Source organism: Heterodontus francisci, chromosome 22 (genome assembly GCF_036365525.1).
Source record: "Heterodontus francisci isolate sHetFra1 chromosome 22, sHetFra1.hap1, whole genome shotgun sequence".
Taxonomy (NCBI): Eukaryota; Metazoa; Chordata; class Chondrichthyes; order Heterodontiformes; family Heterodontidae; genus Heterodontus; species Heterodontus francisci.
This window is the reverse complement of record NC_090392.1, coordinates 65,230,717-65,252,697: the sequence shown is the minus strand read 5'-3', so window position 1 is coordinate 65,252,697 and position 21,981 is coordinate 65,230,717. Positions and strand designations below refer to the sequence as shown.

Genomic DNA, 21,981 nt, shown 5'->3' with positions numbered 1-21,981 from the left:
TCAAGGGCAGTCACTCTCACCTCACCTCTTGAGTTCAGCTCTTTTGTCCATGTTTGAACCAAGGCTGTAATGAGGTCAGGAGCTGAGTGGCCCTGGCGGAACCCAAACTGAGCAGGTTAATGCTTAGCAAGTGCTGCTTGATGGCACCTTCCATCACTTTACCGATGATTGAGAGTAGGCTGATGGGGTGGTAATTGGCCGGGTTGGAATTGTCCTGCTTTTTGTGTACAGGACATACCTGGGCAATTTTCCACATTGCAGGGTAGATGCCAGTGTTGTAGCTATACTGGAACAGCTTGGCTAGGGTTGCGGCAAGTTCTGGAGCACAGGTCTTCAGTACTATTGCTGGAATATTGTCAGGACCCACAGCCTTTGCAGTATCCAGTGCCTTCAGTCGTTTCTTGATATCATGCGGAGTGAATCGAATTGGCTGAAGTCTGGCATTTGTAATGCTCGGGACTTAAGGAGGGGGCCAAGATGGATCATCAACTCAGCACTTCTGGCTGAAGATTGTTGCAAATGCTTCAGCCATATCTTTTGCACTGATGTGCTGGGCTCCCCCATCATTGCGGATGGGGATATTTGTGGAGCCACCTCCTCCAGTTAGTTGTTTAATTGTCCACCACCATTCACGACTGGATGTGGCAGGACTGCAGAGCTTAGATCTGATCCGTTCATTTTAGCTCTGTCTATTGTATGCTGCTTATGCAGTTTGGCATGCAAGTAGTCCTGGGTTGTAGCTTCACCAGGTTGACACCTCATTTTGAGATATGCCTGGTGCTGCTCCTCGCATGCCCTCCTGCACTCTTCATTGAACCAGGGTTGGTCTCCTGGCTTGATGGTAATGGTGGAGTGGGGAATATGCCGGGTCATAATGTTAGAGATTGTGGTTGAGTACAATTCTGCTGCTGCTGATGGCCCACAGCGCTTCATGGATGCCCAGTTTTGCATTGCTAGATCTGTTCGAAATCTATCCCATCTAGCAAGGTGATAGTGCCACACAACACGATGGACGGTATCCTCAATGTGAAGGCGGGACTGCATCGCCACAAGGACTGTGCTGTGGTCACTCCTACCAATACAGTCATGGACAGAAGCATCTGCGGCAGTATGTTTTTCCCTCGTGTTGGTTCCCCCACCACCTGCCGCAGACCCAGTCTAGCAGCTATGTCCTTTAGTACTCGGCCAGCTCGGTCAGTAGTGGTCCTACCATCTTGGTGATGGACATTGAAGTCCCCCACCCAGAGTACATTTTGTGCCCTTGCGACCCTCAGTGCTTCTTCCAAGTGGTGTTCAACGTGGAGGAGTACTGACTCATCATCTGAGGGAGGGCGGTAGGTGGTAATCAGTAGGAGGTTACCTTGCCCATGTTTGATCTGATGCCATGAGACTTCATGGGGTCCACAGTCAATATTGAAGACTCCCAGGGCAACTCCCTCCCTTGTTTCTTTGTTCAATCACATCATTCTGGGGTCATTTAAAACATCAGTTTACAAAGTTACCATTTGCATGGTTATTGTAGCAGTTTTAGTTCTTGTAAGAGGCTGAAATTAATAGTTGCCAATTGCCAATTATTTGGCAGTAAATTCAAATAAATTAAGAACTCTGATTCCAGTCTCTGAATTGGCATTTATTTCAATCTGTTTGATGCCTTTTTCTTTTTAAATACATGACTATATTCCCTAGTTTAAAATCATAAAGACAAAATACATTTAACACTAAATACATTTCTCAATACTGCCACATCTTCCAATATGTGCAACAAACCTACGTACATTTTTGCAGTGCAATGTAGCACTCTAATCTAAGAAAGGATATACCTGGCATTGGAGGCAGTTCGAAAGAGATTCACTAGGTGATTCCTGGGATGAAGGGGTTGACTTAACAAGAACGGCTAAACACGTTCGGCCTTTATTCATTACAGTTTAGAAGAATGAGGGGTGATCTTATTGAAACGTAGAAGATTCTGAGGGGGATTTACAGGGTACATGTTGAGAAGATGTTTCCACTAGTGGGGGAATCTCGAACTAGGGGACACAGTTACAAAATAAAGGGACACTCATTTAAAACGGAGATGCGAAGGAATTTCTTCTCTCAGGGGATAGTGAATGTCTGCAATTCTCTACCCCAGGACAGTTGTGAAAGTTAGATCACTGAAAGTATTTAAAAAGGAGGCAGATAGATTTTTGAAATATCAGGGAGTTGAGAGCTACGAGGAGCTGGTATGAAAGAGTTGAGGTCTGGAGCAGATCAGCCATGATCTTATTGAATGATGGGACAGGCGTGAGGGGCCGAATGGCCTACTCCTGCTCCTATTTCTTATGTTCAATGTTACAATGGGCATTGTAACTACTGCATTTTTAAAAGCAAACAATTTTCTATGCATCAGTCAAGTCAACCTTCACATGAATAAAGAAATGAAAGCAAGACTCGCAGAAAAAAAATAGCACTACACATTGACAAAAAATTCCACAAACTGCAAGAGCTACACGGAGTAGGATGAGTTGGCGACATGTGGGAAACTTATAATCTGTATATGAATTGCCAATAATGGATTGACATTGAGCAGAAGACAACACGATGAAAAATTAGCTACATGAGCCATTTAAGTCAATTCAAAAAATACAATTGGACAGCTACATAACAACGATCCTTGTCACTCAATTTATATACATAAAATGCTAGCTTAGCTATTACACATCTTTCTAGTGCTTTGAAAGAAATTAGCATCAAAAATGATAGCAATTCTTGGCATTGCATCAACAAAATCCACTGCAGACATTTTTTTCCATGTGTGATGAAATTTATATTTGTATACAGAGGTTGAATAAATGAGGAAAACCATCATAACCCTCACTACATTATTAAGTCAAATAAATACATTAGTGAAGTACTTATTCCTTTCACAAAGGGATAGTTATGTGCATTATTTCACAAAGTGTGCACAAATAGTAAAAAGATGGCACTTAAGGAGTGTAGTTAAATTTACATTTCTTTGTTCCAGAATTTTGTACATTTTTTCTCCAAATACAGAAAATAATGAGGACTGGTTGCTAATTCTACAACAAAAGTTACTGGAAGGATTCTCTGCAGGGTCAAACTCTAAATAACACATCAGCCACAGAATAGCCAAATGGTGACTACACAATCTTTCAGCGTGGCTTTCAAAAGTCAAGCAGCAGCACTGGATGGCCACAATTTAGAGCTTATTAACGTTTCTGCTCACCGTGACAAGGTGGTTAACTGGGCACCCACCCTGCTCTGCCATCTGTGCATATGTCACTGCAGCAACTCTATGTGATTAAACTACACAAAGTCATTGACAGTTTGAGCCACTTGAAAAAGCAGCCAGGTGTCATCATTGAGCGTACCTGGGCTGTTAGTGAAGTGTCAGCACCTGTCCACTGTGGGTGGCCTGGCAAACTTATAATTAAGGGCTTTATTAGCATTGATAATGATTAATTTTAACAAGTAATGTACACAACACTTAGCAGGATAAGATGATTTTATAGAACTGACAGTTCTCTGATACATAATATCATTGTATTGTGCAATTTTGCTTTAGAGATCTCTTTTGGCGACTATATGGGTCCTGTTTGAAGATTTTTATTGAACTCTATTTGTCGTTTAAATCCACACTTGAATATATTGAAACACTTCCTAGACGTCCCTTGTATTATTCAGCAAGTTAGAAAATGTGTTTTTAATCTTTAAGGCAAGCTGGTCCAAGCTTTTCAATGGCCTCCCGCTTTAAGCAGAGCTTACTCGGTGCCAAATGTATGAATTTGAACATGTACTGTTTTACCAAACAGGATTGCCTGCATGACTTCTCTTTTCCTTTGCCAGTGTAGTAAACATCATGCTAATTCACAAAGGTCAAGTCGTTGTCTGAAGTGGTAAATTTGAATAAATTCAACAAACACCTAATTAAATGTCTTAATTTATTGCCAGATGCAATAGATCAAAATATTAAAGTGCTAAATGACTCATACTGTCATCACAAGAAAATTACTCAAATTGCCTTTACACTTGACACTCTGAATTTCAGCTCAATGCATTTTTAGGCAGCATTGTATACTGCTGAACCAAGACAGCAGGTTATGGAATGATAGGCACTGATGATTCCCAACCTCAGGTACATCACTGCGCAGAGGACACTGTGTGGAAGCTGTGTCTTCTGGAAAGCACAGAAACAAATTAGTGGCCCAGTTATCCTCGGCCACTCTTGTGCATCCACCTCATAACAGTCAGTTATACAGTCAATTTGGCATAGTCCTGGGAGTAGAATTCGACCTGTCCTTACAACTAGCAACAGATGCATAGTACCCAGGTGACTTTCAAGTACTTCCCTAAAATGATTTTCTAAATGTCAAGTGAACTTATCTAAAAAAAAGGTACATTTATCCTATAAATACCATCCTATTTATTGAACACTGAATATTTACCATTTTTACATAATATGGTATAACTTTCAAAGTGTAATTTCAATAATTAACAGTAAACAGATCGGTTGTGAATCTTTGGAATTCTCTACCCCAGAGGGCTGTGGAAGTTCAGTCATTGAGTATGTTTAAAGTAGAGATTGACAGATTTCTAAATACCAATGACATAAGGGGATATGGGGATAGTATGGGGAAAAGGCACTGAATGGCCTACTCCTGCTCCTGGTGTGGTGGCTCGCTATTTGATCATTTTTAAACCAGATTTTTATCATATTATACACACACATATAGACATTTATATAATAGATATATTCACCTCAAATCACAGAGGTAGAATAAGTAAAATGATCTAAATTCATTTGCTTATCCTTAATAGCTTGTATATGAGTTTTAAAAAGTAACCAACTACAGGGAGTTAGAGTGAAAAGTTTCAAAATTAAATCTGAAAAGTCCTCAGATTGATGAATGTACAGCTCAGTCAGAAATAAATCAAATGATTTCAATACTCAATATCTTAAAACTTCTTTATAAATAATGGCACCTGGCAGTAGCATATCTGCATCACCACTTTTTTGTCAAAATATACATGACTTGCGCAACAGTCTCACATGCAAATGTTTGCCTGAATTTTAAACTTTCAATTCTGTAAATGCTATCCATTAATAATCACTTCTCCATTACAATCTGTATCAAAAGGGTTAGTTTGGCTAATTTAAGTGACTATTGTGGAAACTCGCTCTCTGTGCTAGTGCTTGTTAAGAGAGTTAGAGAGTTTGGCTACAGGTAAGTAGCCATACCTTTAGCGTCACGGGCCGTGTCCATGAAGCCTGGAGAAAACAAACATGAAACACAAGTACTTTAGATATAGGTCAACATAAAGAACATGCACAGGCAGCTAAATGTGTTACATTTAAAGATGCTTTGTGCAGGCAATAATGTCTATAAAGCAAATACAGTGGAACCTCATTACTAAAAAAAAGTAAGTCCTCACCACGAAGTTTTTTTCCATTGATCTTGGCAGAAATTCCATTATCAGAAAAGATGCCCAAACCTTGGAAGATAAACATTGTGTGCAATAACCAGGCTCAACTGGAGTAATAAGCATTTACTTAACATATGAAATTCACCTAGTTATCAAAATTTTTTTTGAAGGATTTTACGATATTTTTAAAATAGTAAGAAACTATGCTGCTTCCACAATTGTTAGAATATGCCCCATATTCTGCACATCCTTTGATGCAAACTTTATTTTTCAATCTCTCCATAAAAATTTAGAGTGGGACTGTTGATGTGACTTGAGTGCAGCACCTTGATCATTAAGCAGAAGCTATGTGCACCTGTCCAGAGATGGGATGATGTTACTGGGTAATGCAAGGTTATACCATTAGCACAATTTACTGGTGTTCCTTTCATGGTTTGCTGGAAGACCCAGGAATACATTAACAGGTGTCAACAGCCAGTGAAAGGCTGTTGGTTACCAGCTGCACAGCAGCCACTTTCCTAGGGAGAGGGATCAGGTGAGGAAGGTGGGTACTAGCCATTGGGCTCACTAGTGTCAGAGGTGTCACTGTGAAAAGGCAGAGGTGTATGAATTTCTCTTGATATTTAAACATTGCCTCTCCTTCAGCATCCATACCTAATATAGAAGTTACAGGCCTAATGAGCTGGGCATTATGTAGGCCTCAGGATTCTGTTGCTTAATTTCTGGGCAGCAGCATATTGAGCATTCATCATTGTATTTTTGGTCTCATGATTTGCATATAGTTTATGCACAATGTGCAAAATGAACTTTTCTGGCACCAAATAAGAGTTATCTAAAAGCTACAAAGCACACTAAAATTATTTAGCAGCTTCTGATGTCCTTGATCATGAAGACAGACAAGGAAAAGTGCTTCTGCCAATGTTAACCTAGTTTTACACTCTGGAAAAACTAGTAGCAATGACTACTGAGATAACCACTTCAACCTTTTTTGTTCTAATGTAATCACCAGAGGGGATAGAACTGTCCAGGTGGAACCTTATTTAAGGTCAGGGGTTCTAATTTGTTGTATTGCTTAAAAAAAACATATACACCACTTGATGACTTGTCAGCCCAATGCATACTGTTGGTGGACTAGCAAATTGTAACCTGCACTGTCACCTAGGTTAATGCTTGAATATTTTCTATTTGGAAAAACAGGATATAAATTGCTTCATGTTTCACCAGCTGATTTCCTTTCAACACTGCTAGCAGAAATTCTGCTTTTGTCTACTCTATGGAAAACCAGATAAAATACTTTATAGGGCTAATGTATGGGCTATAATAAACAAGCTATTGAAATCAATACAATGCGAAAAGTAATCCTTAGTAAGGCTAATGCCTAGCAACACACTTTGTGCTAATCAAAATGGTAAGTGAATACTATCTTTTTTGGCAATATAATGAAGTGCCACTCGCAAGCACACAAATAAGGATGGGAGTAATTTTCCACTTGTGTGGGTGAGGAAATTTGGGTGGGGTGTATAACAGGCAGGCAATCTGCTACAACCAGTTTACCACCCCAACCCAAGTGAAAATTATCTTCCTCCCCATGGATTATTTGAATTTGGGAAGAGGTGGTATGGTCACTTCAAAACAAACTTATATTGTGAAAATATATGAATAAAAAATGCTGCATTGTGTTTACTGTACTTGAGTGGTCTGGAGCCCCTCACTGATGAAGTGTGCAATTCCCATTAATTGTTTCTGTCACTGTGGAACATCTGTCAGATGTTTGTGGCTGAAGATTCAAAACTGAATAACAGTTCCCTGTTTTCGCAAAAACTGACAGTATTTGGTAGAATTTAACAGGCTGAGAACAAAATCACAGCAATACAGACAACTGAAACGAGCAATTCCTGAATGAGCAATTTGTTAAGCAGCAATGCAATTGTATCAGCCAATCACAATGTACCTGCGATAATGAACCTTTAATGCAGCTAACAAGCCATGTAAATACTATAAACGTCTAAAAACTTTGTTCAAGTTGTTGAATTCCTTCATAGCAAACCCCAATTTGCCCACAAGGTACTGCTTATGTTGATGCTGAAAATGACAGCCCTGACTTTTCGATTCAAGAATGGTGCAGAAATGATGATTTTTGACACTAGCAGGAGGAGGCTGGTCGAACTTTTTTTTTTAATACATATTTTTAAAATTTTTTTATCTGCATCATTATCTAGCAAAACTGTTAATTCCATGGAGTTGAAACTGATTAGTGATGATGCAACTACAAATTAAAAAATAGCTTGGAAAATGTTTAATTTATTGTTATATGGGTTAAATGATAAAAGGTCATAAGAACATTAAAAAATTGAGAGGAGTAGGCCATATGGCCCCTCAAGCCTGCTCTGCCAATATATATCATAGCTGAACTTTGACATCAATTCCACTTTCTTGCCCTATCCCCATATCCCTTGATCTATTGAGCAAAAATCTATCAGTCTTGAATATACTCAACAACTCAGAATCCACAGTTGACCTCTTATCCGAGACTATGACCCCTAGTTCTAGATATTCCAGCTAGGGAAACTGTCTCAGCATCCACCCTGTCAAGCCATTTCAATGCATTCGGACGCTGCTATCCTGCCATTTACACCTCATCCAGACACACCTTTTGTTTCTTTACTTGTCCCATTATTACTCCCTTTGGCTTTGTACCATGAAACCTTTTGTCGTTTAATCTCTTCTACCCTCCATCCTATTACAGACCTTCCCTTTTGCTCTTCTCCCCCACCCCTCACTTTCACTTGCTCAAAACGTATTACATTTCTAACTTTTGATAGTCTGATGAAAGGTCATAGACCTGAAAAGTGGCAGACATAAAGCTCAGCCAGAATCTAAACCACAGTTGCTGCCCAGACTGGAAAGCAAGACCCTGATTTAAAAAGTGAGTTTATCACAGGTGCCATTCAAGTTTTTAACCCAGAAAGAATTTTATCAGGGTTATAAAGCATACTGTTCTGATATATAATAGTAAGGATTGGTCCAAGCTTCTCATGTGAGAATGGACCACGTGATGTTGTTTGACAAACAAATTAAATTTTGGAGTAAACTGTAACTTCCACCAGCAGGCAAGTCACTGGAAAGGAAAACAGGGCTGGGTGTATAACGGTCAGCTGATCCACCACCAGTTTTCTGCCTGATGGGGAAACTTAAAATCTACTCCCTTGAGACTGGTGCAGGAGAGGTCCAGTTAAATTAGTTCTCCACACTTGATTTATTCATCCTCTGAGTATCTTACATGAATCATCTGAAAATGAGGCAGTGGGCAGAACAGAATTCCACCAATTAACATCTTATGAGAGGAGAGAAGCAATTAATGGTAACTTCACATTATAGCACAGAATGGCTCCACAGCAAATGTTCTAAAGCTAGATTTTTCTCCACCTCCAGAGACAACTAGATAGAGACTGACTGATGTGGCCCTCCCAATTCTGTAGGGTCAAGTGTAATAGCCAGAAAAATAATTAAACATTCCTACAATATTTACTAAGTGATTGAAAGTGTGGATTTAGTTTGTTGGCAAACTTTATACTTTTAAACCTACCTTAACGTTTGACTTCAACCTGGAAATTACACTGTGTAAGATTACCGCTTCCTGCTATTTCAGTAGAGATTTTAGTAGCTGTTCCTCAGTTAAAATACCAGGCAAAGGGATTTGATATGAACATGTTAACTCTTTATAAGATAATGCCATGCAACATAATTTCCAGATTTCTATTCTTTAACGTTGCTCCCTAGAGGAAGCTGTCAGTTGGTTAATAAACTACCAATGAAATTCTTTTTGGATTCCATCAAATCCTCTAATCTACATTGGAACTTGCATCACGACAGGGAAGATTTCCTCTGTTCACTATTTGTAGCAATATCATAAACACATTCTTTACAAGGCAATTTATGATTATTTCTACAAGTAGCAATCTATCTTTTATCAAATTCTATATTTAATAGCACTCCTATTCCAATAGGGTTTCTATCATGCCAAGATTGTGACTCTAAAATAATATACTAGATGGTAAATTTGAACTCTTAAGAAATCACTATTTCCTACAATGAGAATAAACTAGTTGCTACAGCATTCTATGACCCCTGCTGTAAGAACATATGCAGGACAGAATACATATTTAAGAAGCTGTACAACCAGGGAAGGATAGAAGTAATTTTATGAAAGAAACTGCAATCGAGTGTAATAATCCCAGGGTCTGTACAAGGGAAATAAAAATAGCAGCAAAGAAGAAAACAGAACCTATGAGCCAAACAAAGAGCCAAGGAGAAAATAGAGGGCACAGAAGGCAAAACATTAGGAAAAGTAATGAGGGAAAACAGCAAGTTGCAAGTCTTTTTCATAACCTCAAGATTTAAAGTATTCCTGTTTACAAGTGGAAAGGAAAAGTAAAGTACAAATAAGGATTCCTTTATATTTTTTCTAGCCACATTAGGATCTGTGTTCATACCAGAAATACACAGGAAAATGTACAGTAAATGATTAATGCAATAAGTTTGATGAAAATATGACATTCATTTCACACCTTATTTTATCACGATATTGTGGAACCATTTTTTAACCATTGAATTCAAACAGATACAAGCGTGTACGATAGTAACTACTGCACATAATCAGTTAATTACTAAATACTCAGATGAACAGAAAGACCAAGCAACAAAAAAGGCAGATGATAAAAGACAAGCTCTGCTTGCCTCATTTGCCTCAGCAATATCAGTCACTGACAGAAATCAAATGTGCTTTAATTTTAGCAGGTTAGAAGACAAGCAATGCACAGACCAGATAGTATAGTGGTGTGCAAAAGAAGTGGAGCGAGTGTGTAGGGCTAGTATAATACAACTTATTCTTAAATAGTCTTTCTCAGTCCTTGGAGACTAGGCTCAAATACCGATATAGGAAAGATGTGATTTTACTGATTGTGCAGCAAGAATGATGCACAGTCTGCAGTCCAATTTGTCTAAAGCAACACATCATTTTGACAGCTTCTTTTTTTCTTTCTTGTAAAAGCAAACTTGAAAATCTGTAGCCATTTTCTGAAATTGGATTTGTCCATCATCAGCTTCAGCTAACAATTGAAATGCAATCATCAGCCAAGCTGGCTAAAAGATTACAAAAGTACTAAAAACAAAAGTGGAAATTGTTAGCATTTTGCCAAGATGCTGACAAAAGCTAGACCTGATCTATGTTTGTATGGAACTGTATCATCAGTGAGTCTAACATGTTGGATAAAAGAACAGTTACTGCAGTCTTTTCTAAGTCTCACTATTTCAGTTTGAAAGAAGTGGTTCAATGGACCACAAATATTCTGTCTATTCAAGATTTTTAACAGATAAATACACTGCTATCAATTGTTTTACTTCTGACTTCTCTTTAGAACATTCATGAGTATCTGAATTAAAGACAAATTTTGGCATGTTTGAAATTATCAGCGTATTGTAGCATCGTATGTCTTCCTCAAAATTACCTAAACTGTCAAACAACTTCCCAAAACAACAGAGTGATCCTGAGCGCACTCAAATGTATTAGATTGTTTGGCAATGGGCCTAAACTTCTAAAGTGCTATTATAGGAAGAGCTATGGACTGGAAAAGACTAATTAAGTGCTAAGGAATGACAGTAATGGCAGTTAAGTGTCATGAAACTGATGAATCCAATGTGGAAACAGGAAGGAGCCATTTCACAAAAGTAAGGCATTTTAGGTAACTACAAATTTTCCACTATATATACATATATATACATACATATATACATACATATACATATATATATATACACACATAAAAATCGCATTTGTCCAATGTTAGTTTGTGAATTCAACTTCACACCAAATGAGTTGAGGCCCTCATTGAGCCCCAACATTAGATTCACAAGTCAAACTCATGCCTGTTTTCACAGATAAACATCCAAGTTTCTGTTTATGCTCATTTCAAATACCATTCATTGTGTACTAAGCATTTTCCACTACAGTAGTTATTGTTGCAGGAGAATTACTTGCGGTTGGCATTATTCCAAAATAGAAGCTATTAACATTTGTGTCTGTGCCCACTGCATACCAAAGTAGGTCATTTTTCAACATGTGCTAGTATTTTAATTCCATTTTATATTAATTATGTAAATTCATGCTAATTTTACTGGTGAAAGCAGGCCTTTGCATACATGAGAAATATATGGCTCACCAGAGTGACTGTGCATTACACTAGTTTTATTAAGCTGAAATCAAGCGCTTGTGAATTTTTCTGTAATTATGTTTCTCAGGCATTCCACTGTCAATTTTTATCATCTGTATTACTCCTGTTAATTAAAACTTAAAATTAATGAAATCCAAATGCAGTAATAGTAAACACATATTTATGGTGATGATTCTTTATTTAATCAATTTAATTGTTTGTCTCAGTTCAGAACAATTATTAAATTTGAAAGTACAAAACTGTTTTGATGAAATGGAGGCACTCAATACCATGTGGTGTTGAAGTTACATGGTGGGATAACATATTAACAGTTAGCAAGTTTACCTGAAATTCCGCACTCCCAAATGCTAAAATAGCGAGGAGAGGGACTTTGCATGATTTCAGCAAGTGATAATACATTAGTAACCTTGGAGTAATTTCAAGCCTTGTATTTGTTTAGAAAGAATGGATGAGAAACATAACATTTACATTTACTCAGTGATGCGTTGTGAATGGACACAAAGGGCTGGATTTTCAAAAGGTCGCTGAGTCAGCCCAGTGCAGAAACGATTCGAAAATCGTAGTCCTAGGTCATCTCCAGAAGCCTGACGCATAAGGGACAGTCCGTAAACTTCAATGTGAGGGTGGTGGTGGTGGGGGGGGAGGGAGAAGAGAAACAGGGAAGCTGCTCACCTCCAATTAACAGCCCATTAAGCTCAAGGAGGAGCCCGTTAAGGGGCCAGGGTGGTCTGTACTACAATTTTCAATGAAGATTCCACCAAACCCGACCAGTCTGGTGCACGATCAGGCACAGCTGTTGGGCCCGCAGCAGGCAAGCAACAAACATTTTTGGTGGGAGATGAAATGTTTCGGGCCCACAGGAATCTTGCGCTGTGCCCAGCCACAGGACTTTTTATTTTGGAAGTGCTGCCCCACTGTTGTATCCTACGGACCCCCCACTCCCCCCCGGAGCTACTTGCTCACATTGGCAAAGCAGCAGCTGGCCCCATCATGGCTGCCACCTGCCTTTGCCGCTCGCGCTCTGCAGGCAACTCCTGCCGACGCTCAGCACCATTAATTGGGCACTGAGTTTGCCTTCTGCCCGGCTAGGGCATTTACATTTGATGGATGTGTCATGTTAGCGACACAGTTGAGGTGTGGGGTTGAGACCCAGAAATCATCCAGGCATTGGGTTCCTGACCCCACTTTAAAAATTCAGCCCAAAGTCTTAGAAAACAATGGATTTTTGTGACCCAGATTTGGAAATATGTATGATTTATCTTCCTGCTTTTCTCTACAAGACTCTAGTAAGAGAGAAAGATAATTAGCAGATTTAGCTGTTCAAAATTTGAAGTTACAATTAAAGGACAATTGGGGCAAATATTTGCTCTAGATATGCTAGATGTAGCAAAATTGTAAACTTTATAGATGAATATATAATTTCACTACAACTAGAGCACAGAAAAATTTTTTACTCCACATAAATATATATTTTTATGTTCATCTGCAAGGCCTAAACACATAGCATGCTGACATGTTCAACAAGATGTTAGGATACATATTTCTTCCCAGTTCTTTATAATTTAGTCAGATGAGATGGGGCCACAATCCAGAAAATCATGAATAATTAAATGGGTTAGAAGGTTTCACATACAAATAACTAAAACCTGGAGAGGATGGGTGACTTATGCATGCATCATCCTACTTATAATGAACATCCCTGCAGGCTTTTTAATGGCTAGCAGGTATGTAAATTGATTACAGTGCTCCACTATAGCCAATGTTTATAATCAATTGAAGATGCCCCTTTTCCAGCATAAAGCATATGGGAATGTTCATTATAAGCATTTGTGGTGGAAAGTGATGTGCCTATCAGTTACAACAGCAGAGCATGTTGTCAGAATGTGAGCTTACATCATGCATAAAACCTACTCTTAGACAATGGAATCACAAGGATTCTATAATCTACAAATATGATATATCACAGCCCTAGCGAAAGAGATTTGAATTCCAAATACTTTTCATAGAATCAGAGCACATGGTGAACAGGGAGCACAATTATGCTGTGACTGCCACTAATGATTGTATGTCATTACTCAATCTTAGTCTCTACTGAATGTTACATTGCACTGAGTTTTTAATTGCAGAAACAAAATAGCTTTGCTATTTTTCCAAGATAGAGTGCACTGAGAAGTGATTTTTTTGGCAAATTAGCGGGGTGCTTTTTTTTCTCTCTAATTGGGTTACTTGCTAACGTAGCTCTCCTAAAGACTTAAATCAATAAATGCACCACATGGTTTGGTATTAAGCCATACAGTCCAGAAGGTGCCATGTTCAATCACCAGTCTGTACTAGGTCAGGTGATCCCTGCTAATGCTACAATTGGCCTCGGTAACTGTGGATGTGTCTGTCTGTCTGTAGTGGATCAGGACGGCATCAGAAATGTGTGTAAATCTCTCTATGGAAACTGGTGATTCCAAGCAGTTGTGACAGTTTAGTTCCTTAAAATCCTCAGGGCAGGCAGGCAACAAAATCATGCACAACTTAACAATTATGGAGGCAGGCAAGAGATAGTAGACTTAAAACTATTAACTGTGCTTGACTTTTGTAAGTAAGTGGCTATGATTAATGACATACAGATGATGAAATCTGTGCTCATCTCCGTATGGGTGAAGGTGGTACAATTTCATCCACATTTGGATCAAGCTAGATTTCATTAAATTTTTTTCTACCTGTTCTCCATCCCTGTAAGTGTGGGTGCCTTTCATCCAGATGATGGTTGGGGTGGGGTCACCCTTAGCCTCGCAGGTCAATATAATCTGTTCTTCAAGCTCTACTGCAGTCTTGTTTTCTACATATGTAATTTCAGGTTTCACTAAAGAACAAAAATAATTTGAAATCCTGGTTAATGATACTGCTGGCACCAATTAACAAGGAATCATTGAAACTGACTGAAATTTTAGTTAGTGATTACAGTGCTTAAGTAATGAAACAGGGATTTCCAACACAAACATGACTTTAAATGAAATTGCCCTGATTGGGATTTCCCTTTCCATTGCCATTAGCTGAGCTAGAAATTGCTACATGTGAGGCCATTACTGGTGAATCCCAAGTGGATTAACCTATAAAACACAACTATTAAAAAAAGAAAATGGTAACTCTATTTTGTAGTTGACAGTTATCCAATTGGGGAAATTCTAGGAGCCTGCAGGTATGAAGTGAAACAATTAGGCAATCATGTTCAGAAGCTTTTAAGTAAATGTGCATCGTTAAAATTATTTTGGGGGAGGAGAAGTACTTCACAATGTTAAATGCTTCCCTGATGTGCACTTGAATATTTATTAAAAGCTCCTCGATGTTAGGAAAAATAATTTTTAGCAACCCACTGCACTCTCATTTTAAGTCAGTTGGAGGCCCTCAAGCAGTAAGCAGACATCAGGTATGTCGTTTTTCTAGTTCATGCTGTGTCAGCAATGGTTCGACCATGAGTCAGAAGGTTGGGGATTCAAGCCCCACTGTAGGGTTTTGAGCACAAAATCTAGGTTGACAATTCAGTGCAGTACTGAGGGAATGCTGCACTGTTGGAGGTGCCTTTTTTGAATGAGACATTAAATCAAGGCTCCATCTGCCCCCTCAGGTGGAGGTAAAAGATCCCATGGCACTATTGCAAAGAGGAGCCAGGGACATCTTCACAGTGTCCTGGGTAATATTTACCCCTCAATCAATGCCACTAAAACAGAGATTATCTGGCTATCACCTTGCTGTTTGAAGGAATTTGCTGTGTGGAAATTGGTTGCTGCTTTTCCTACAATAAAACTTCAGAAGTACTTAATTGACTGTGAGGTGCTTTGGGACACCTGGAAGTCATAAAGAATGCTTTATAAATGCAGGTCTTTCTTTTTTCGTTTGTTCTTGAATGCTGCTTTACGTAAAATAGACAGTAACATAAGTCAATGGAAGGGAAAAACCAGGAAGTGTGAATAACAGGCAACGTGTCTGTGACCACCTGCTTTATGCCACCACTGAAGTTGAATTTCACCCCTTATGTATCTAACTTGACACATCTCAGATAAGGTTCTACAATGAGCCTTAGCAGTCCAGGTAAGGAGGATGGGGTAGGCACTCTACCATGGCTCCTGTGCTTGTTCATCAGCTTTAGCTCAGTGGTAATACTCATGCCTCCGAGTCAGAAGATTGTGCATTCAACTTGACCACATAATGTGGTGCACCGTTGGAAGGGTTGTCTTTCAGATAATGTAATACTGCAGCCCTGCCTTCTTTCTCAGGTGGATGCAAAATATCCCATGGCATTAACTGAAGAACGGAGGATTGATTCTGGCCAATGTTTATACCTCCACCATTATCACTAAAACAGGTTACCTGTTCAATTATCACATTGCTGTTTGTGACACTTTGTGGTGTACAAATTGGCAGCCATGTTTTCCTACATTATAACAATGATAAAACTTCAAAAGTATTTCATTAGTTGCAAATTTTCTTTGAGACATAATGAAAGGTGCTAAGTAACTGCAAGTCCTTTATTTCTTGAATGCTATCTGATGAATCCTGAAAAATGTAAATGAGTAGGTCTTGGAGAAGGCCAGGATCTGAAATTGGCGGGGGAAATATAAACTTGATCAGCGGAGTACAGATCCTTCACTTCACAGGCCAGTTCTCTACAATGGTGCAGCTCGGGGTAGGAACAAATATATTTTCTAACATACAAGGAATTATTAATACTAAATATAGAGATCAATTTTCAGATGTAGCACTGTCCCTCACAAAACAGTAGTGTATACTGGGATTTCGGGGTGAAATCACTGCACCCAATTTATAGTTGTACAAATGTTCCATCCTTCAAAATGAATTAAGTTATTACTTAAAGTAAACTGAATAAACCACCAGGCCACAAGTGCTGATCTCTGAACCAGAATTTTCAATTTGTGCCTCAGTTGTGCCAAGCTCTCAATCGGGAGCATTAAACCATAAAATTTATCCCAAGGCTGAGTTGTCGGTTCTTCTCCTTAAGATTCTCCCTTCCTTATTGGGTGATGAATGTTACAGGGAGATGTCAGGTTCCATTACATCGAAATGCATTCAAATACATTTTTAAAAATCCCCAACAACCTGCTTTCTAAGCAGATCTATCTGCACTTAAAAAGGGTGCTTTAAGATAAAATGTTAATCAATCATTTTTTCATGGACAGTGACAGCTATTTTTGACATGTTGACTGACAGCACATCTGATATAAATTGTATTCAGACTGATGATTGTATCAGATGTGCTTGCAAACAAATGGAAAAGAAAACTTAACACAAAATCGAAAATGCTTCTTGAATACTGTGCTACTCAAATGAATAGGAGGAAAAACAAATCAATTCCTGGACTCAAGTGAACGTTTCACTTAGCAGCATATTCTGCCTCTAGAGGGAGCCTTGCTATTTTCAAAACTCACTTTGGGCCTCTAGTGGTTGAGGGCAGTATTTCAGATGTTCAGCTCAATGCAGACACATTTAAATGTCTGAAGGCATTGAAGGAAATGTTTTGACACTAACAATGCATAGACCAGTACCTAAAGAAATGCATTCTAGGCTTTCAGATCTGGGGGCATCTCTAGAAGGGTGGGCTTCCACCTGCTTTGGAGATGCCCCACAGACCCCAATGTATCTCAGGCTCCAGGTTAACTTGCAGGTGAGAAGCAGACTCCCTGGACTGCTGAGGAGCTGCTCTGGATTGGAGATGGAGACATGCTGTGGCAGGCCTCAGTTGCTTGATCAAAATCTATTTACTTTTGTGCACCAAACTTTGCACTGCTCCTGCTGGGGCTTATGCATGATTATACACAGAGCCTCATGGAGGCCCCATCTTGATCTTGCCACCTTAACTACCCACTGGAGTGTAACAGGTGGATCCTACGGTGCAACATTCAAACCAAATAAATCACATTCACTTATGATTTGTATGTGTCCATCATCAAATGGGCAGGTATATTCCATACTGCTGTCTGCATAATGGGAGATGGAAGAATGGTGGAGTGCACCATCAAACACACTTGCAGCCTTGTCTGTTCTAAACCCATTGGAAAATAGGCAGAATGGACTACCTTGATGAGTTGGGCTTTACACTCAGACTCTAAAATGCGAAGAGCTTTACCGAAAACTCTGAGGGTGATCTCCAGCTCAACATCTCCAGCCTTATTCTGTGCAATGCAGAGGTATTCTCCATCATCCCTTTTTCCGATTTTGCTTATTGTGAGCTCAGAGCCATCCTCATTCATAATGTATTTATCTCCATCTGCTTCAATTACCACATCATCTCTGAAAAAACATGAGGGAAATTAACTGTGCTGGACTAATAACTACAAATCAAAAGTTATAGAATATATATCCACACATAAGACAGAGATACAGCTTCCTAAAAAATATTAATTTTACACTCAGTGGATATCACCTTGTTACTATCTATGGACATTAGTATGGTTTAACGCAACCATTATTAAATAGACACAATTCGCTATACCATTCTATACATGAAGAACCAAAGCAGACTTTACTGAAAAATCTGAAACAATGCAGGCCCCATTTTTCATAAAGTTTTACTGTAGCAGTAAAAAAAAAAATCAAAATTACTCAACCCATGTACTGGAGTGGGGGGGGGGGGGGCGGTGGAGAGGGGGGGAGCATTTCAACGGAATAGATCTATTTCACAGCAAAAACATTTTTTTTTTAAACCTTTTTCTTTTAACACGCTATATAGAAAAACCTCATGTGCATCATAAAAGCATATCAATTGTAAACAAAGCATTTTTTGCTTCCCATTTTTAAATAGTTTTCCAAGTAGAATGGCAAAGAATAAAACTGGCTTGAAATTAATTTAGATTTACTGAGGTAAATTTCAAGAGAAGCTATTATTTGTACTTGGCTAAATAGAGTGACTTATGCTTTTGTCAGCCCTTAAGCATGAACTAAGCACAACACATAAAACAGTTTTCTGTAAAAAAAAAAGTGCTTCAGACATCATACAGATAGTGACCATTCAATACTAGAAGGTCTTCTTTCAGTTTTCAAATTACTACATATTTTATTTAGAGATGCAGCACTGAAACAGGTCCTTCGGCCCACCGAGTCTGTGCCGGCCAACAACCACCCATTTATACTAATCCTACATTAACCCCATATTCTCTACCACATCCCCACCATTCTTCTACCACCTACCTACAATAGGGGCAATTTACAATGGCCAATTTACCTATCAACCTATCAAGAATGGTCTTTGGAGGTGGGAGGAAACCGGAGCACCCGGCGGAAACCCACGCAGACACAGGGAGAACTTGCAAACTCCACACAAGCAGTACCCAGAATCGAACCCGGGTCGCTGGAGCTGTGGTGCTAACCACTGCGCCACTGTGCAGCCCATTCTATAAACTCAAGGAAAAAACCTTGTGTATGTCAAGTGACAAGTATTATTAACTGAGCACTAAATGACTTGGAGATTTTAAACTATGTACGTCCTCTGTTAAGTAACAAAAGGCAAAATAACTTGAATATACAATAGGATGAGGGGTCTGTAGAACCCCAGATCATTTTAATACATACTTTCCTGTAACAAGACGGAAAAATATTGGCCCTGAAATTATGGTGTGAGGTACTAACAGATGGACACTTAAAAATGTATCTGAAATTTTCCTCTCCCTATTTCATTTATTACTTTAAATTAGTTAATTCATCTGCTAAAATAGTGGATTTCAGATAAGCATGTTACACATCTCTTCGTAAACATCCCATAAGTATAATTTCAGAGCTGCAATGTGATTTTTAGTTTGAATGTACAAAAATTGGTGCAGTCCTCAAAAAGTTAAGAATAATTACTTTCTACACTGCAATTATGTGCTTGCATCCATGTAAAGTCAGTTTGTTTGTGTTCACACTATACCTTAATAACGTTAGTAATGAAGTAGAAAGAGGGAAAACATGATTTCAAGGCACACAAAATGTTTCTAGTACTTGACTGCAATTATTCTATACTTGACAGACTGCTGCTAGGCCGAGTTCTATCCTTTATGCAAACTATTTACCATTCTTGAGCTTGAAACGAACAGTGCAAGGCCAACAGTGATAGTAACTGAAAAATATTGCCACTCTTCAGAAGAATTAACCCCATTACCCTTGTTGTATAAACGAGAAATGGAATATATCTTTCTCATTCGGGTTTCTTCCTGCACAATAGTTTCCTGTGGTGAACTGTGTTGGCTTTGCAACCAGCCAATCTCACACTCCTATGGGTCTGCTGGAAAGTGTACCAGTCTCAGTCTGGCAAGTCAGTGTTCACTTCAAGTCACAATCACTAGCTTTTTCTTTAATATGCACCTAGATTTGTATTTAAATTGCTGTCCTGTCAAGGAAAGCTTGTTTGTTTTACAGTTAAAACAGCTTATGAAAAAAAAACAACTTTCTTCATGGTTTGGTGGATGAGTGTAGCAGAGTGGTACTGAGCCTTACTGATCAGGAGAAAGAGGTTTATCAGGTGATCTCAGCCCATCGTCATCAGTGAGACACTGCAATTGGTCAGATGCCCCCAGGCTTCGAGTGGGGCGGGGGGGGGGGGGGGGGGGGGGGGTGGGGGGGTGCAGTGAGGGATAAGAAATCAGTCAAGGGCTGATCGCTACCCAATGATCCCTGCTGCCAATTGCTTGCATACGGACACCGAGAAAGATGGGTCAGATTCCTTTACGATGTTGTGCAGTGTTCAATAACCGTATCGATTCTTGCTGTTAAAGTGCAAAAGATGAAGAAAGGACTGTACAGACATGATTCAGTTCTTTCATAACTGCAGGCGGAGGGTTAGAATTAGGAGAAAAAAGTAATTTATACACAGCCTTATTTGCCTGAAATTCAGCAGTGACAAATTTGCTTTTCATTGTTTAGAAGAGAAGATGATTTCACCATCAAAATCAGGAGATTTATCTACATTTGTCAGCTAATTTGAAAAGATTTCTTGACTGGATCTTTCAAAAACAAACTGTTTGTTTACACGATACCCAGTTCTTTTCTGACATGTTGTGCTCATTTATGACACTGATAGTTACAAAAAGCTAACCTGAACCCCCACTCCCACCCATCCACCTGTATTAAATTTGTTTGTTTTGTTTGATTTGTGAAAGGTAGTTTATGTTTGATTAATCTTGTTGAATTTTTTAAGGTCATTAACACAATGGATAGCGGAGTCTCTACACAGAGAGAAGGCATTTGATAAGGCTCCACACGAGAAATTATTTGCAAACATTAGCCCACGGAATTGGTGGTAACTTTGTCACAAGTCAATAATTGTTGGGGCTAGGAGACAGAGGGCAGTACTTTCAGGCCCCAAGGTTGGGCATGGAGGTGAACGGGGCCTGAAAATAATGGTACCAATTGGCGTGCCAGTTTTACAACCGCATTCCGGGTGCCGGCCATTTTGGTCCAGGCAGGTTTGGGACCTGGCAAGACTACCCGGCCCAGGGTGTGGGTAGCCAATTAGGCTCATTAAGAGCATTATTAACCAAGGGTTAAAGAGGCTGACTGGGCTTTTCCAGTCAGCCTCCAGTTTCCCGACGCAATGGGGTGGGGAGGAGGGGGTGCAGTTCAACTACCTGGAGATGGGCACCTGGCAGTAAGCCAGGGTACCAGCACTCCAAGCAGGCCTACAGTCCCTTCCACCCCCGCCTGCCTGGGTGTAGCCAAAGGCCGCCCTGTAGAGGTATTCCCCCCCGCACCCCACCACCCCCAGTGCTGGCTTGGTTGCTTTTTATTTAAAGCTTTAGAACAGTTGGTGAAGGACATCTTCATGTTGAAGCAGTCTCTCAGTTACTTACCCTTTACTGCAGCTTCTCTCAAGCTGGAGGGCCAATCATAGGTGGAAGACCTGTGATTGACCCTCCAGCTTTTACAGCCTATCTGCTGCCCTTAATTGGTCAGGGAACCTTTCTCTATTCCAATTAAGGGAGCATCTCTGTAAAAACAAAAGGTCAGTGACTGTTTTCCCCCCTTGCGGCAGGTTCAGGACCCAGATTCCAATCCATTTCCTGCCCCCGAGGTGAAAATTCAGCCCAGAGAGTAGGGATAAAGGGTTCATCCACCAATTGCCAGGATGTGACAAGAGGTGTTCCCTGGGGTTCTGCAGTGGGGCCTCAGCTTTTCATCACATATATTAATGACATGGATGAGGGAATAGATTTATTTCAAAAGTTGCAAAGGGTACTAAATTAGGAAGTACAGCAAGTTATGTGGGTGAGAGCAGAAGGTTACATGGCAGATAGAGTTCGCTGTACCGATGTGGGGATTTGCGAAAGGTAAATTGGGAGTACTTTCT

At 39.5% G+C, this 21,981-nt stretch overlaps 1 protein-coding gene across 7 annotated transcripts in view; it reads right to left on the bottom strand.

Annotated features, from left to right (window-relative positions):
- LOC137381396 (neural cell adhesion molecule 1-like) overlaps window positions 1-21,981 on the bottom strand; it is a 538,973-nt gene that overhangs the window by 161,724 nt on the left and 355,268 nt on the right. For 3 of the 7 annotated variants that reach the window (XM_068053931.1, XM_068053934.1, XM_068053935.1), the window contains exons 7-9: window positions 17,788-17,951; window positions 14,366-14,508; window positions 5,240-5,269 (exon numbers count right to left, since the gene is read on the bottom strand). In XM_068053931.1, coding sequence (XP_067910032.1) covers window positions 5,240-5,269; window positions 14,366-14,508; window positions 17,788-17,951 — 337 coding nt within the window. Of the gene's footprint in view, window positions 1-5,239; window positions 5,270-5,433; window positions 5,494-14,365; window positions 14,509-17,787; window positions 17,952-21,981 lie in introns of all 7 variants that reach the window. The other 4 variants (XM_068053932.1, XM_068053933.1, XM_068053938.1 and 1 more) reach the window with 2 other exon arrangements.